This window comes from Taudactylus pleione, unplaced genomic scaffold, assembly GCF_031769625.1.
Source record: "Taudactylus pleione unplaced genomic scaffold, aTauple2 ptg000127l, whole genome shotgun sequence".
Lineage (NCBI taxonomy): Eukaryota > Metazoa > Chordata > Amphibia > Anura > Myobatrachidae > Taudactylus > Taudactylus pleione.
In genome coordinates this window covers 1814826-1832460 of record NW_028284529.1, presented here as the reverse complement: position 1 = coordinate 1832460, position 17635 = coordinate 1814826, and the positions used below count along the sequence as shown (strand labels likewise).

General features: G+C 40.0%; 1 protein-coding gene across 1 annotated transcript in view; it reads right to left on the bottom strand.

Moving 5' to 3' along the window:
- SLC44A1 (solute carrier family 44 member 1) overlaps positions 1 to 17635 on the bottom strand; it is a 138329-nt gene that overhangs the window by 20713 nt on the left and 99981 nt on the right. The window contains exons 6-10 of the mRNA XM_088472595.1: positions 15378 to 15547; positions 6175 to 6264; positions 3723 to 3862; positions 1563 to 1749; positions 1157 to 1322 (exon numbers count right to left, since the gene is read on the bottom strand). Of these exons, the coding sequence (XP_088328721.1) occupies positions 1157 to 1322; positions 1563 to 1749; positions 3723 to 3862; positions 6175 to 6264; positions 15378 to 15547 (753 nt within the window). The remainder of the gene's footprint in view (positions 1 to 1156; positions 1323 to 1562; positions 1750 to 3722; positions 3863 to 6174; positions 6265 to 15377; positions 15548 to 17635) is intronic.

Here is a 17635-nt window from a genome sequence, read left to right as displayed (position 1 = left end):
GCACACCCTGGAAATATATATAATGGGAGGTGATACTGTAGTGCAGCTATGGGTTGATTTTTGGGGCGTGGGTCCCCTGGATTGCTTTGGTTGGGCTGCTTCAGGGCATAGCATTATATACACACTTTTCCTTTCTTGCACTTTTAGCACTTCCATTGTTTGTTTAATATATATGTATTATTTTCACATCTTTCATTTTCACTTTACTATATGCAGCAGTAGCTTCTCTTATCTACAGTATCCTACACCTTTTTACACTTCACCTTTCCTTATTGGAGTGATGTCCTGGGGTGGCTCAGCTGGGCTGGTTTGGGGGTGTCCTGCGCTCTGGATTGCAATCCCAGTATGTTAGGGACCTACCCTCAGAGGTTACCTGGGCGAAGTGGGTAGGCCCACATAACCATGGCCATCATTATGCCAAAACCTCTTATTATTTGCAAAATTCTATAGCAAAATGTATTATATATAATGAGTAATGTTGGAGTTGTGCATCTGTAATTCTTTTTTGTGTGTTTGCAACAATAATCTCTGAATCATGCAAACAAAGAAGAAATAATAACTTTTTAAAATTAAAAACTACAATGAATGGAAACTGAATACAATTAGGGCATTTTCCAATGCAGTTGGAGTCTGCAGGGTCTTTATAGTAGAGATGAGCAGTTTTGATTCTCTTGGTTATGTTCGGATCTCAAAAACAGCATCTTATTGGCTATCCAGCGCTCACGTTTGTATAGCCAATAAATCCGAACTTGTGCTAATTTGGCAAAAAGAGACAATACCGAACCGCTCATCTCTACTTTATAGCTCCACATAACCATCATATTATATTAATAATTCCTAGCTGACTGTAACAACAGACTTACGTAAAGTGTGGTTCAAAAGTGATAATACACAACACCTTGAGGTGAGATTTTTCTCCTAGGGAGAAATACTGATGTACTAAAGAGCCTTTAAATAAATTAAATCAAGCAAAGTGAAGGGAAAAATTATATTGTGGTACAGTAAATGTGGTAAATCAATCACCCATGGATTTGGAGATGATGTATGTACTATTTGGTATTTTTGCCTGTTTGAATTCCCCTACACTTATCCAACACACTATTGATTAAACATCCCATCTACTTTCTATGTACTGTATATGAAACCGGTATCTCACCTGGTGAAATAATAGGTAACTACAGCTCCTGCAATGGTCATCTGCTGACAGGCTAATATGAATTCACTGATCCAGATGAGCCCTACTAGATGATACCACCACATGTACTGCAGGGGGCCACTGATCTTGAACTCCACAAACCCTTGCTCGTTAGTAAATGGATCACCTGAAAAGAGAATATGAGAAAGATAGGACTTTTTGAAGACACAGTGAATTTCAGGAATCAAAATATCTGACTAATAAGAAATGATTCTCTAATGTACAATCCACTATAAATAAAGGAAACCTTTATTTGAAAACACAAACATATAAAATGACGATATTGAATACTACTTAAAACCAATGCATTTTATTTGACTCTTGCTACAAAAATAGCAAAAAATGTAAAAACACTTTCAATCCATACCTGTAGTTCCCAGAAAAAGCAGGACCATGACCCAGTACACCCAGAACAGGAGAAGAGCGAAGAAGGTCCAGAAGGGCTGGAAGACTAGCAGCGGGAGATGGATGAAAACCTTTCCAGCCACATTAAACAAGGCAATAGTGAGGGCAACCCGCTTCCTCATTATCAGCATGATGAGTAACAGGATCACCTGCCGAGGATGAAAGAGCTCAGTCACAGAACATAAAGGAAAAATAGAAGAAATGACAAAGCTGTCTGCTACTGTGAATATACAGCAGCTCAGAAGGGTAAGATTTACTAATGTGCATCCCAGGTTTCCATATCAGACTCTCAGCAATGTATTAACCATAAGCTAAAACACATTGGTAACTACTGTATAATGAGAATACTGTAACACTGTATTATGCTGCATGTTTTTATTTATACAGAAATATACTTTATACTGCAGGAAGAGTTTTCTAGATTATAACATTACCTCTCCACTTATTTTCAATTATGTAAATTTACATGCAATGAAAACATTTCTCACAATGGCAAAAAAGAGGTTTAAAAAGCATTCTGTGGTTAATTCTGATTAAACAGATGCTAAAAGGCATACTATACAGGAGACCAAAATAGTACTTTATGGTCCCTTTATAATCACAACAAATCCATGCACAGCTGGAAATCAGCATCAGTGATGACATTAAACAATAATGACTCCATCAATGATGCCGGAGCTGGCATCTCTGCATTATATGTTCATATGGCAGTGCCAGGATACTTCAAGGACGAGGAAAGGTTTGTATGAAGCAGGTCTCAGTCAGAAGCATCTAGTAGTATGCTGGGATAGATATCAGTGAAGACAAGCCAGTCTTGTATGGCAGCAATTTAAAAAGCACTTGGATCATGTACACTATGCTTCTGTCTCTTTTAAAATGAAGACATAGTAAAATATATTGCTAAGTACTGCTAAAGAGAAGAAAGAAATAAGGTCCTTGGTTTATTTTATTTTTTGTAGGACTTTACAGACTTAATCTTTTTATACATTCTCCCTTGAGCAACTAATCCGAACTAACTAGTACTATATAAAGGGCAGGACCGGATTAAGGTTTGTGGCAGCCCCAGGGCAACTAAGTTGTGGGGACCCCCAACCCAGCCACAGTGAAACTAAGTTGTGGGGGCTGGGGCCCCCCCACCCCACACAAAGTCTACAAGCCACATGGAGATACTGTCTCCGTCCCTGATTACTCACCTCACAATTCTGGCAGAGCCGGTCCCTAGTTCTCTCATCAGCGTCACTGAAGTGATGATACACGTGACGCCGATGAGGGGACTCTGGAGCCGCTCTGCGCTGTATGCAGCAGCACTGCCTTAGAACATAGATGCGACAGATGAGCCTCCATCCGGGAACAGGTGCTACTGGAGACCTGTTCTCGGCAGGGTCACACCAACCCGGTGTGGAGACTCTTCTGTATGTGGGGGCCCCAGGGCAACTGCCCCGTCACCCCCCCTTAAACTGGCCCTGATACAAGGTGACAACCTAATAAACTCTTAGTTAGCTTCAACAATCCTGACATGCCCCGCCAAATGGTAGACACGATCACCAGGTGCATGAATAATAATGAAAAACCTTTTGTATCTGTTACAACATTGTAGTGAGAGACAAGAAAGAAAAATGTAAATAAATATGAAGGCGACAGGTTCTCTTAAGGAAGCTCTGGTTAAAGCCAGGAAAAAATACCAATGCAATGCAACTTATCAGTGAGCTGGATAATAGCACTACCAAGTTGGACGTTTATGATACAATGCTATATGTAATGTCCATACTTTTCCGTTTCATACAGGAAGCAAAAAGTCCAATATTAGATAGTAAATTATTTCAAAGCTTAATAAAAAAAAACAAAAACAAAAAACTTGTAGTAATGGAATCCCTACCACAAGACATTATGGTAAGGCGGCTAAAATGTAATCTAAACATCCCACACAGTAGGCTAGTAAAGGAATATCTTGCCAGATTTATTTTATCTGCACAAAAATACTGTTAACCCTATGTGAGGTTCCATCAGTCATCTGTAAGCTGCCATCTTTACCGCTCACAGACGGCTGCTAAAAACAACATGTGCGAGAGAGGACAGAGTTTTATGCATAGTCAGCAATAGCAACACAAAGCTGAAGCCTTACGGTGAAGACAGTAGCAGCAATGGCATAGATGAGCAAGGCTTGTTGGTTGTCTTTGGAAATTTGAAGCTGATCTGGTGGAAGATTTTCATTGAAAGACTTCCGGTGATCAGCATACATCCACCAGAGAACACCTGTACCTCCTGTATAACAGTGGGTCAAACACAAAAAAGCATGTCAAAAATAAATGCCACTAAATATCATTGCATGTGTGTACCTATGAAAACTACCTCCAAAACTGAACAATGATTCATTCTGATTTACACTTCACAATGTGAACAGTCAAGTTTTATATTTTGCCAAGACCATAAGTCTCTAAAATTAAATTTAAATATATTGAACGAGCCAAGTAAATGACAAAATAACAGCAACAATAATTGAAAAACAAAAGGGTGGACACATCAGCTATTACTAAGATCTGAGGACAGGGCTGAAGTTAAAGTATAATACTTTCCATCTAGTATTACGGAGCAACAGGGCCACTGAAAATGATCAGTCTGTGTTCTGTAACAAGTTTTTTATTATGAGGGAGCTTGTCTGCTTTGGTGTTGTACTTGTCCATGGTTTTATAACTGTATGTGACAAAAAGACATTCAGATTTTTTTCCATCTGCGCAAGGACCCCAATTATCCATGCTAGTAAAGCTAATGAATATGCCCCATGCTAAAATCAGACATTGTCTAATTCTCATGAAAAATTGCCTAGCTTGATATCATAAATAGACTCTTGGAATTCATATGAACATAAAGAACTTTGCCAAAATGATTTATTAAATCAATGAAATGTAGGTGTAGCCAGGGACACATTATTTGAGACTGGAAACTGCCTGCTAATGATATTCTCTCTCATCCATTCCACATTGTGAGCTTATAACATCACACTAGGACAAGTACAAATCACGTCATGTCTCAGAAATAGATTAGGTTCTCAAGTTTAGGAATAGCTCAATCATAATGTATCTATGTCCTTGAAACCATGGAGTTGAATTTTCTCCTCTAGTGACACTGGTGAGTTTGACAACCACATGTAAGATGACTTTCATAAAAGAGCTACAGGCACCATTTACACACAAAGCTGCTATTGCTTGGGGAGAACTTGGCTGGAAAAGCTTTGTGCAAATGAAACTCAACCTATTTAAAAAAAAAAACCAAAAACATAGCAATAATGGTTTTGAAATTCTGATTGAATCGATGTTTAGTTGGTCAACAGGGTAAGAATTTGATGCAAGTCAGCTAGCTTAACAAGTTTTGAAATATATACAATTAACACATCTGTTTATTTATACAGAGTGCCTCTTGAAGTAACTAAATAGCATCAAAAATGTCTTTAGGTGAGTATAGAAGCTCAATTCCTTCTTGTTTGTAACACGTAGTCTCACCCTTATTGTACCCTAGTTTTCAATAATTGTGCCAAGCATGGGGAGATGACTGTAAAAAAATTATAGACGGCCCGCCAAAATAACTTCTAGTATATTTAGCCATGATAGCATCTTCTAGATGCTTTCATACCTCATGTTTCTAATGGATTTCTGGACAAGGGGAGCTGCTTAATTTAGCACATATATTCAAACTAGGCGCCATATCATATACAGAGACTAAATATTCACTGTGTAATAAAGTAGGTGCTATATAATGAATGGTTTATAAATAAATAACAAAACCAGGGCAAAGTTTGCAGATAAACTTACATTTGAAGAGGCCTTCTGGCGTCCCCTTTGCCCACCACCTCCTGCAGGCACTTGCACAAGGGAACCAGTGAAACGCATCAGTGAATTAACTACCAAATACAGAAATGTCCTCACACATCTTTGCTGCACTTGCACCAAACAGCCCGTCGGTGCGCCAGGTCCCATGAGACTCTGCTAACATTGGGAGTCTTTTTTTTTTTTGCTGAAAAGGTGTCTGTCACAATGCGATGCGACTAGGACGCACCAGCACACTGTGCTAATTTGATGTGTGACACTTGTATATCTGTGTGCGACTAAGTCACTGGATTAGTATACAAAGTGCTACGATGCACCAGCCGCAGCTTTTTCCATAGCAAGTTCCTTTTTAAAAGCTTGCACACAGATATGTATATATAATTAATCAGTGCAGTCTCCAGGTGCGTCCTAGTCGCATTGCATGGGACCTGGTGGCTTACTCACGCCAGGCATCTCACACTGCACGGTGTATTGAGGCTAGATGTACGAGGACATGTCTGTAAGTATGTCCATCGTCTCACATGTAAGTATATAGGTTGGAAACATATTATAACACAAATTAGTGCATCTTATAGTCCCTAACACTACTTAACTGACCAAATATCATGAGTACATCACTTTATTGTTGCTGCACTACTATTAAGACTACTTTCTCTAGGAAGTGCCTTAGTTTAGCATTTATTACACTTTCATAGTATTTGTACAAGTAGCATCATATTTGGTGAAAAGAGTTAATCGATCCGTAAAACTTACCGAGTGATCCCAATGTGACCAAGATGGTTAAGATCCAAACAAGTACTCTAGAGATGTACCGGATTATAACCATCAAAATCATTGAAAGCACTGCAAAGAAGAAAGAAAATATTGACTATATTCTACATGATACATTTATAATTTATACTGCATTAAACTTTAGCTTCAAAGATTGGAGAATAACCATTTAAGATTTAAAATTAATATTTGTTATTTATACAAACTATAGACTGCATTACTGAGCTGGATAAGAAAACCGAACCCCAGGTAGATAACCATTTTACTTTATATTTTTTAATGTAGAATTCAACCCACTAATGAAAAATATAAATACAGTATGTCCACCATAGTTACAGACCAACAGAGCAGACAATAAGTGAATGACAGTTTGGCAACTTTGCACAAATGGACTACATAGGCCAGCCAATTCTTGCATGGTGTTAGGACCAATAATGTCACAGTAGCCTAGATGACTGAAGCTTCAGACCAGCATCAGTTCCCATTGTGATACAGTCCAAAAGATGTGTGAAGGGCTTCCGCTGTCTGTAATGCACGGATGTGATAAAAAGTTTATTTTTTAAAAAGATCTGCAGTTAAAATGTTATGGTTGAACGGAATCCATATGAATACAGGCACTGGAAGGCAGATGAAGCCATATCCCGGTCAGGGGCACGTAAGTACCCTAACCCCCCCTTAGTGGTGTCTAACCATAACCTCCCTGAAGAATGCCTAACCCTAACTACGCCCCTCCGGTGGTGCCTAACCCTAACTACCCCTTCCAGCACCCTAAACCTAACCCTCCCGTAGGGTGCCTATCCCTAAACTCCCCCCGGGCCTGCCTAACCCCCCATCCCCCTACCCTAACCCTCCCTGGGGGGTGCCTAACCCTAAGTCCCCCCAGGGATGCTTAAACCTAACCCGCCCTACCCCCCTTCCGCTCCACGGGAGGTTTCTGTCCTCCCTGAGCTCGCTAAGAGCTAGCTATCCCTGCTTCCCTTCTTTCGGGATGCCAGCCGTCAGGATTTCAACATCTGGCTAAAGATAGGCGTCGGGATTTCGACGCCCATCGTTAGTCCCGGGTCGGCCTTCCACTGAAGGGATTCAGACAGCCGGCATTCCGGGCGGCGGTAATGTAACTACATCCCGGTTGGACTGATCATATTTTGCCTTTATGGATCACATCTAAAAAAGTCTATTTTCAGATTTAATTGTACTTAAATTTTCAATGTAAACACAAAATAATTACAGGTAAAAAAAAAACAACATAATCATTAGTTTACACTGTTAATATATATTTTTTTTAGTAAAATTACAGAATTAGATGCCCCCAAAGAGTTTCATGACCAAAAGACAGAAGGATGCTCTAAAGAAGAACCGTCCTCATCAACTTATTTAAATTACATATAGCACACAGCCATGGGTCTATCTGACATGTGAGAGCATCAACAGCAGCTATATCTTGCTAAAACTTGCACAGGCTAGCTTTGTTGGCTTGATCTGATCTGCGGGTACTGCAAGTGATTGCTTATCAGTATACAGAGATGACAATGTGTCTGTAGGGTGTTATAGGTGGCCTCTTGCATCAGACATTACTACGGGCTGCCAACTATGGTATTGATTTTACCTCATGGCTTTGCCTGCAAATAATATTCAAATGCTCAATGCCGAGAGTATACAAGCACAGACATAAAAGTCAATATGTGGGAAGATGCAATCAAGCAAAAACGACTCTGTAATTGAGAAATGCACAAATACTATTTTATTCGACAAAGACAACCTTACTCAAGCTAGTAATGACCTTCTGACTCTCCTTGTTCTACCCAACTTAAAATAGCTTTTAATAAAAAGCAGTGTAGTGTAACTTAGCCTTTAACTTACAGATGCAGCTGAAAGAACAGTGCAAACAATTCTAAATCATCAAGGAGTTTAACGCTCAGTAATAACCATAGCAGTATAAATGTAATAAACGTATACAAAAATCAAAAGAATCCTTTTAAAATACATATACAGCATATTTTACGTTAATCTGAAATGATTTTAGACACCAGTAACAAAGGATATGGTGAAGAGTTCCACCTTATGTAAAAATAGTGGCCTTATAAAGAAAATTGGTGGATCTATGGTCAAAGGTTGGGAATTATATTATTGTACTAATAGGAGTTTTCCATTGTAATTAACAAATTTACTAAGTGCCATCCCTTCCCTATAATAGTACCCAAGTAATTAGCTGAGACCCACCACAATTTGATATAATTAGCACCCAGCAGCAGACATCTTCTGCCTCTCAACCTATGCCGCTCCTTCTTGTCAGCAGCCAGCCCAAGTGTAGGCATGCGTGACTCATGTTTATCATTCATCCAGTCAGTGTTGGATTAACTGTGGGAGGCAGCAATGGTGGTCGCCCCAGGGCCTCCACACACGGTTGGTTTGACCCACCAATTGTCGAGAGCAGGAGCCCAGTGGCACCTGTTATTGGATGGGGCTGGCCCTGCTGCTGAATGCATACTGCATACAGAGCAGTTCCCGTCCCCTAAGTGTGACGTTACTTCCTTGACACTTAAGGTACTCGGAAGCCGCTGTGTAAGTACTATGCATCCAGAAGCAGCCCCATCTGTTCTGCACAAAGTATATGTGCATACACACTTACCAATCAGCTACCCGATGTCGTCTGGCCACAGGAACCACTGGGGACATCATTGTCACTGGTTCCTGCAGCCAGCATATGGGTCGGTCGCTTGCACAAACAGGCAGATGTGCACAATATATTTTTCATATAGATCACATTTGGATACCGCACTTAGTATTGTTAAGTGGTTTGTCACATCCATTTGTGACTGTCATATGTGTGACACTTTTATATCTGTGTGCAACTGAGAGCTAGTGCACTGCTGAATGCAGATTCCCTATGGTCGGGAATATGCGCAGGCACCTGACCCGCACTGCGCATGAGCAGTACGGGTCCTGTGTGAATGCACGCAGAGCGGCAGCACTGTCAGTGACTGACAGTCTGCTACCGTTTGGGGGCGGGAGGCGACAGCTTCCGTTTCCCAAAACGGAGACGTGTCGCCGCCGTTGGAGGAGGTGGGAAGAGGCCAGAATCTCCGTCGGCTGACAGATATTTCCTGGCCTCTCTCATCTGCGGCGGCCGGCTTGCGCGACCCCATGGTGCGTTGGACAACGCAGCTCGGATAAGTAATGCATGCAGGAGACGTGATGCCTCCTGCTGCATTAACATAATTGCAAGGACAGAATTGCAAAGCTGGTTGCGTGCTGAATCAGGTCCTGAATCTGTATACGAAGCACAACTGACCATGGCATGGGAATGATCCGTGGCATCGTAGCACTGCGTATACAGATTCAGACTTGGATGATATACAAGTGTTGCATATCAAATGAATCAGTGCAGTCTCGTAAAGCAGTTTGTCACATCAGTTTGCAACTAGGATGGATTTTCAGGTGAAGGGCACAAGAAAGGTGCTCTACGTAAGTCAAGTCAGACAGGACCTGGTGCACCGAGAAGGGCTGTTTGGCGCAACTGCAGCAATAGTATATGAGGACCAGTGGCAGCTCTAGAGGGTGGGCTGAAGCGCAGTCCAAAATTCAAATATGGGAGCCACACCAACTGCCTTTTCAAATGCTGCCAAACATCACCGGCCGTGACTCACAGGCAGTTGGTGTAGCTCCCCCATTTGAATCTTGGACTATGCTGCAGCCTCACCCCTGGAGCCGCTACTGATGAGGACACCTCTGTATGAACGATTTATCATCCAGTGTGTACCCAGTATAAGTCTAGAAAAGTAGTATTTAAGCCTAATAAAATTAAATTACAACCAAGTTCACTAAGCATGTCATAATAAGTACTGCATGTGACAAGCTTAGAAGCTCCCGCCCTAAAAGCAAAGAATCCCTTAATATGGTCTTTTCGTTCCTCAAAATATTTTTATTTAAGAACTGTATGCAGTAATCGGTAACAGCGTGGCAATACAAGATAATATCAAAGAAGGAAAATACCCTTCATATTGTTTCACAATATTGAAAATAATATACTTATATTCCAGATACGGTAATGTTGAGTCGACTTTGCTCTACAGAACTCCATGTTGTGATTCCACTGCACATGCCATATTTTTGTATTAATAATAAATCTGAATATACCAAATAATATATACAATGGGGAAAACCCTGTCCCAGGACTAGCTCTGGAAAGCAGCCAAGCAGTTCTGAAGTTTATGGCGTCTTTTTTGTCTAATGATATAGGTGCCTGCAGGAAATCACTCAGATCTAATGTCCCATTTACACTGCAAGAGGGATTTTCTTTGCTAGCAGACAACAGAACAGTCTGACTATTTCATACAGTTTTTTATTTTTTATTTTATTTTAGAGTCACAGACATATTTTAAAATATCTTCAAAACAAGCATTGTATTTATCATACTTAACACTAATTTTAATTGGCCTATGAAGTCATACATTCTGAAGACTCACAGTGAGATAGGTACTGAGAAACCTCTAGACAAAGTATGAATAATATATAAGGCCATCTGGTAAATTTTCACTTTGGAAATTAGATAATGGGCCTGATTCAGAGTCTTTCTGCGTAGCAGCGGTGGCAATAATATACAAATGCTAGTTTTAGCTTTCCCTTTGTGTAATAGTGTGCGCCGAATTGTGCAAGCTCTGAGATCCCACTTTCAGTGTCTGTGCACGCTGCAACACTGCCCATGGCTCTTGACACGCCACCATCCGTACACCATCAACACTTGCACCCAGGGCCAGATTAAGGTCCAAATGCGCCTGGAACTGAAATTTGTGAAGGGCCTATAGTGTACTGCCATAGGGGGTTTGACCAGTACAGCAGGGGTGTGACTACTGTTGTGGGGGGTTTGGTCTGTACAGGGGATGTGGTCTATGCCGTGGGGTGTGGCTAGGACCATGAAGGGCAAAGCTACCAGCTATCGTCACCACCTCAAGCTCTCATTTTTTATTAATGTAATATGCAATATATATTATAATATACATATATATATATATATATACACATATATATATATATACATACACATACATACACATACACACAGTCAGGTGCATAAATATTGGGACATTGACAGAATTTTCATATTTTGGCCTCTATTCACCACCACAATGGCTTTGAAATGAAACAAACAAGATGTGCTTTAACTGCAGACTTTCAGATTTCATTTGAGGGTAATTACATCCAAATCAGGTGAATGGTGTAGGAATTACAACGGTTTCTATATGTGCCTACCACTTTTTAAAGGGCCAAAAGTAATGGGACAAACTAAACAATCCTAAATCTAACTTTCACTTTTTAATACTTTGTTGCAAATCCTTTGCAGGCAATTACAGCCTGAAGTCTGGAACGTATAGACATCACCAGATGCTGTGTTTCATCCCTGGTGATGCTCTGCCAGGCCACTACTGCAAATGTCTTCAGTTCCTGCTTGTTCTTGGGGCATTTTCCCTTCAGTTTTATCTTCATCAAGTGAAATGCATGCTCAATCGGATTCAGGTCAGGGGATTGACTTGGCCATTGCATAACATTCCACTTTTTAGCCTTAAAAAACTCTTTGGTTGCTTTTGCAGTATGCTTCGGGTCATTGTCCATCTGCACTGTGAAGCACCGTCCAATGAGTTCTGAAGCTTTTGACTGAATATGAGCATATAATATTGCCCAAACCACTTCAGAATTCATTCTGCTGCTTTTGTCAGCAGTCACATCAATAAATACAAGGGAAACATTTCCATTGGCAGCCATACATGCCCACGCCATGACACTACCACCACCATGCTTCACTGATGAGGTGGTATGTTTTGGATCATGAGCAGTTCCTTTCCTTCTCCATACTCTTCTCTTCCCATCACTCTGGTACAAATTGATCTTTGTCTCATCTGTCCATAGGATGTTGTTCCAGAACTGTAATGGCTTTTTTAGATGTTGTTTGGCAAACTCTAATCTGGTCTTCCTGTTTTTGAGGTTCACCAATGGTTTACATCTTGTGTGAACCCTCTATATCCACTCTTGTGAAGTCTTCTCTAGATTGTTGACTTTGACACATATACACCTACCTCCTGGAGAGTGTTCTTGATTTGGCCAACTGTTGTGAAGGGGTTTTTCTTCACCAGGGAAATAATTATTCTGTCATCCACCACAGTTGTTTTACGTGGTCTTCCGGGTCTTTTGGTGTTGCTGAGCTCTCCGATGCGTTCTTTCTTTTTGAGAATGTTCCAAACAGTTGATTTGGCCACACCTAATGTTTTTGCTATCTGGGTTTGGGTTTGTTGGTTTGTTTTGATTTTTCAGCCTAATGATGGCTTACTTCACTGATAGTGACAGCTCTTTGGATCTCATATTGAGAGTCGACAGCAACTGATTCCAAATGCAAATGTCACACCTAGAATCAACTCCAGACCTTTTACCTGCTTAATTGATAATGAAATAACGAAGGCATAGCCCACACCTGTCCATGAAATAGCTTCTGAGTTGATAGTCCCATTACTTTTGGCCCCTTAAAAAGTGGGAGGCACATATAGAAACCGTTGTAATTCCTACACCGTTCACCTGATTTGGATGTAATTACCCTCAAATGAAATCTGAAAGTCTGCAGTTAAAGCACATCTTGTTTGTTTCATCTCAAAGCCATTGTGGTGGTGAATAGAGGCCAAAATATGAAAATTATGTCAATGTCCCAAGTCATCAATGCGTGAGCCCAGCCGGGTACCACAATGAGGGATATGGCTCAGATGGGACAGCCTTAGGAGAGAACTGCCCGCTGGGGTAAGTATGGCAGCAGAGTTGTGACAGAATGGGTATGGGGTCAGGACGGAGCTGTGATGGGAAGGAGGAGGAGGAGAACAGCAGGGAGAATGGGCAGAGCCAATGGAAACTTGGCTGGCCCAGTGGTTAAAACAGTAACAGTACATATATATATATATATATATATATATATATATAATAATGCACAAATCCACGGCACTCATAATAATAATAATAATAATAATAAACAGTGGGGTTTTGGTTCATGAATTGACAGGGGATGCAAGCTTACATGCTTTGATCAATTCATGAACCAAAACCCCACTGTTTATTATTATTATTGTTGTTATTATGGTGAGCGCAGAGTCCCTGAGATTTCTATTTAAACACATACCATGTTGCACACCAAATTTAGGAATGATGAGTGCTGTGGATTAGTGCTTTTTGTTTATTTTATTAGCTTTTTAATTAATCTTTTTGTGATCACATTTTCTCATGCACCCATTTTAATCTGTTTAATCTGGCTTGTTTCAGCTGTTTTCCTAGGTGCTTTGCAACAGGTGTGCATTGTGTCTGTCTCAACTTTAAAAGCAAAGTTGCTGTTAGCTTTAAACCAGATAGTATACCTTGAGTTTATCACTAATGTGATAACTATTTCAATGTTATAATTCTGAGCAATAGAGGAGGGACTTGCAGTAAAGTGGGGTCCCTTGAAGGCAGCTGCAAGCTTAAATGCATTGATCAATTCAAGAACCAAAACCCCTGTTTATTATTATCGTGAGTGCAGAGCGCCTGTGAGATAGATATATATATATATATATATATATACATATATATACACACACACACACACACTGTGTTTGTGGGTCTCTCTCTCTCTATATATATATGTTTATTATACACACACACACACACACATACTGTATACACACACACATATGAATGTGTATATGTATAGGATCTGAGCTCCGAGTGGGGGTCAGCAGCTATGTGACATCATCACGCGCGCCAAGGCGCCAAGACATTTTTCGATGCAGGAAAATGGTTAGTGAAGAAGCCTTTCACTGTGTCCACCACAGCCCGCCATGTTTTGTGTTTGAACTGCAGGTGGTCGGGAGGGGAGGTGAGCAGCCTCCGGGGGGGGGGTTTGATTCAGTAGGAGGGGCCTCGGACAGCGGCCAATGTCAATGAGGCTCTAGCAGGAATAAAAACATTCCTATTTACAGCAGATGCTTTGGGCCTATTTTGATGGGGGCCCTGGAGCTGCAGCTCCACCCACCCCCTTACTAATCCGGCCCTGGTTGCACTAGCCGTATGGTAGGTGTAGTGTCTCCATCTGAACATGGCCTCTATAACGGCAGCTCTACGTCTAAGTAAGCAGCAGCTTTTACTGACACACCCGTCACACTCCCATTACACAACATCGGTATGTATTTTTCTTCTGTGTTTTCTTCAGGCCATCTTCCAGTCACCACTTAGGAAAGCCCATGGTTTTCCATTCCAGTTCTAATACCAGAAGTCCTGTAAGCAACAGCGCATTTGTGCGTACACTCAGCATATGCGCCGTAGTGGTTTTCAGAATATTTTGCGCAGTAGCAAATCTCTTAAGTACGTGAATATCAGCATGGCGTGCAAGTCTGAATCAGGCCCAATGTCATATTACACAAATGAAAATTTTCAAAGTTTTTTTTAATCCCACTAGATCAGGCTGAGGAATATCTAATAGGAAGCCAGCATTTAAACACTTAAGGCCAATTTTAATGTTTTCACACTATAGATTTCGAACAGGATGTAAAAAGTAGTCTTCACACTCTTCCCTGCAAACTCATAGGTGGACAATCCCACAAAAAAGCTCATCATTTTGCACTATTGCTAGCGTGCCTGACTATCACTGACCTTACTCTCAAAACATGCAATGTGATGTATAGAACACAAAATGCCATATATGTACAACTACAACAACTGGCTCCAGTATATTTAAAAACTGGAAAAAGGCAAAGACTTACAGAAAGAAATACAATATAACACGTTTACATGAGCATGTTTATTTTATGTGGTATAGAAAAGGGCACTGTTGGTAAAAAGAAAGCTCACTATATAAGACTGCTGATGAAAGTTGATGTGCACAGATTTACATTTTTCTTAAAACAAATAGTATATATATGAAATAGTTACAAAACTATATACGAAAAGTGTGCAAATAAAACATTAAAAGCATAAAATCTGGGAGAATTGCAGTGATTTTGAAATGAATTGAGAGCACACTTACAAATGCCACAAAGTGCTTAGTGAAAAAAACAAAATAAAACAATGCACATTTTCACAGATCCCACTTTAGTATAGCCCATAACGTACCATATAAATTTGTTAAAAGTCTCCTAAAACAGAGCTACACAATTAAGTCTAATAATTAGAAAAACCGTTACCTAGTGACAAAAAGCAAAGTCCAATTATAATTTCTTTGCTGGTCATTACTCCACTAATCAGCCTGTGTAGGACACTATTGTCACTGACAAAAGTGATCAGGGCTTCTGCAAACTTGGCATAGCAGGAAATGTTCACAGGAGCACAGCGATGGAAGAATGGAATAGGTGCACTGGTGACACAAGGAGAAAAAAAAAACAAAAAAGAAAAAAAAATTACTCCTACCGAAATATAAAATGAAAAAAATGTCACATCAACACACAAATGGAAAAGGTGAATGGAAGCCACATTCCTGACTGTAATAATATCAAGATATTGTGGTCAATAGTCTAGATTGCTTTTAAAATCAATAATGAAGGAATTTGGGGGAGGAAAATGGTGGGTGGTAATGTCGTCAATGGGACCGAATGGATGTGAAAGCCAAGGCTAAAACAGTCACAAAAAGGGGAGGAGGAGTGCAATTTGAAGGAATTAGTGTTTGACCAATATTAAATGGTTTGAATCATATAAAAGGAATTATACAATAAGAAATGAGACTTGCTTCCCAGTATCTTCCATGCATCAATTTGTTCTTCAACAAATATTTCACCAAAGTTATAAAGCTCATGCTTGTTGCTTTCTTTTTACATTGTCTACTTACCTTTATTGTGCATGGCAATATAGCTCATGTATTATTGCAGTAAATCCTCCTGTACAAATAATACTATGTTTAGATAGAATTATTTAACGAATAATAGATAAGTGTGTTGTCTACTACTATTGCTTAACAACAACTGGTTCCTTAACACACGGTAAATTATAATTATTAATGGGAAATGATTGGTGGTTAATATAAGAAACTATCACAAAACTCTATAATACATAGTGGCTGAAAGCCCATTTTATTATCATATAGAATAAAACGGACTTCTCTTAAAAAATTCTTATACAACTGATGAAACAATCAAACAAATCCATTACAATTTAAAAATAAGCGAATTCAGACTTCTTTGAAGGTCCATGCACCGCTGAGTGCTCATAAACTCAGCAGGTGCACAGATGATTTTCCATATAATATATACAAATACATCCAAAAATTTCAAGTGGCTATTTAGCTATTTTCTTTTAGCGGGACTGAAAGCACATGCTCTCTGGGAACTAATCATGCAATATCTACTCTTCAGCTGACATAAAGAGAAGTTAAAACTTAACCAAGCACCCTGCCAAACAGCAACTGTATTCACAGGCAAGACAACAGCTCTAGGTTACTAGCCTGTACTCGCTATAAATGTCCTGACCCAAGAGAGGAGAAATGTTACAATAAAAAATAATGAATAAAAATACCTTTTTTGTATACAAATAATTCAATGTGTCAGTATTAAGTAAAACCATCACTGTGATTGCTGTGCATCTGTAGTTCCTTTAAAATATTTTTCAGGGCGTTTCATTCACTTTTGGCCTCAAAGTTTTTCTTATAACTTTTATAACAATGGACGGAATTTGGTGAAACACAGACATACCTTGGTCTATGAGAAACATGAGGAAGTCATAGCAAGTGTTGAAAGGGGTCGCCATTAATATCTAGGCCAGCTGTTCATGCATGCGCGTAGTGAGGGCCAACTGTTCCTCACCCTAGTCAGTAGCGCAGTCCAAAATTCAAATAGGGGAGTCACACCAACTGCCAGTGAGGATATAACCAGTGAGGATGGCAGTTGGTGTGGTTCCCCTATTTAAATTTTGGACTGTGCTGCAGCCCCACCTCTGGAGCCGCTACTGCCAGTCAGTAGGTACTCCTGCTTCTGATAGTGGTGCTGTATACGGAGGTGACCACATACATTGTGTCTGTGTGTTATGTGCCTATATGATTTATCAACTCAGTTTTCCAGTATGTCTGGACAATACACCATTGTTCAGCTGTGCACCGGTTCATATCGATAAGTAACACAGACACGTGGTGCGGTATATCAAATTTCACTAAATTACGTCAATTACTTTTAAAAAGTTATAAGGAAAACTTTGGGGCCAATAGCGAGTGAAACACCTTGTAGTAAAACAATGCTATGTTTCACCAGAAATAATCTCCTTGTTAGTGTCAGCAGAACAACATCATTCCATAGTTGTCTGTATGGACAGGTCCCCATATTTCAATGGTTGAATTTTTGTGCTAGTCAAGAAAGTTCAAACATTGTATAAGGTAAACTTATACTTTACACTCCAAGTGGTCTAGAGAATAGGGAAGGCATGGATCAAGATTAAAATGATATGACTAAGTACCAACTGA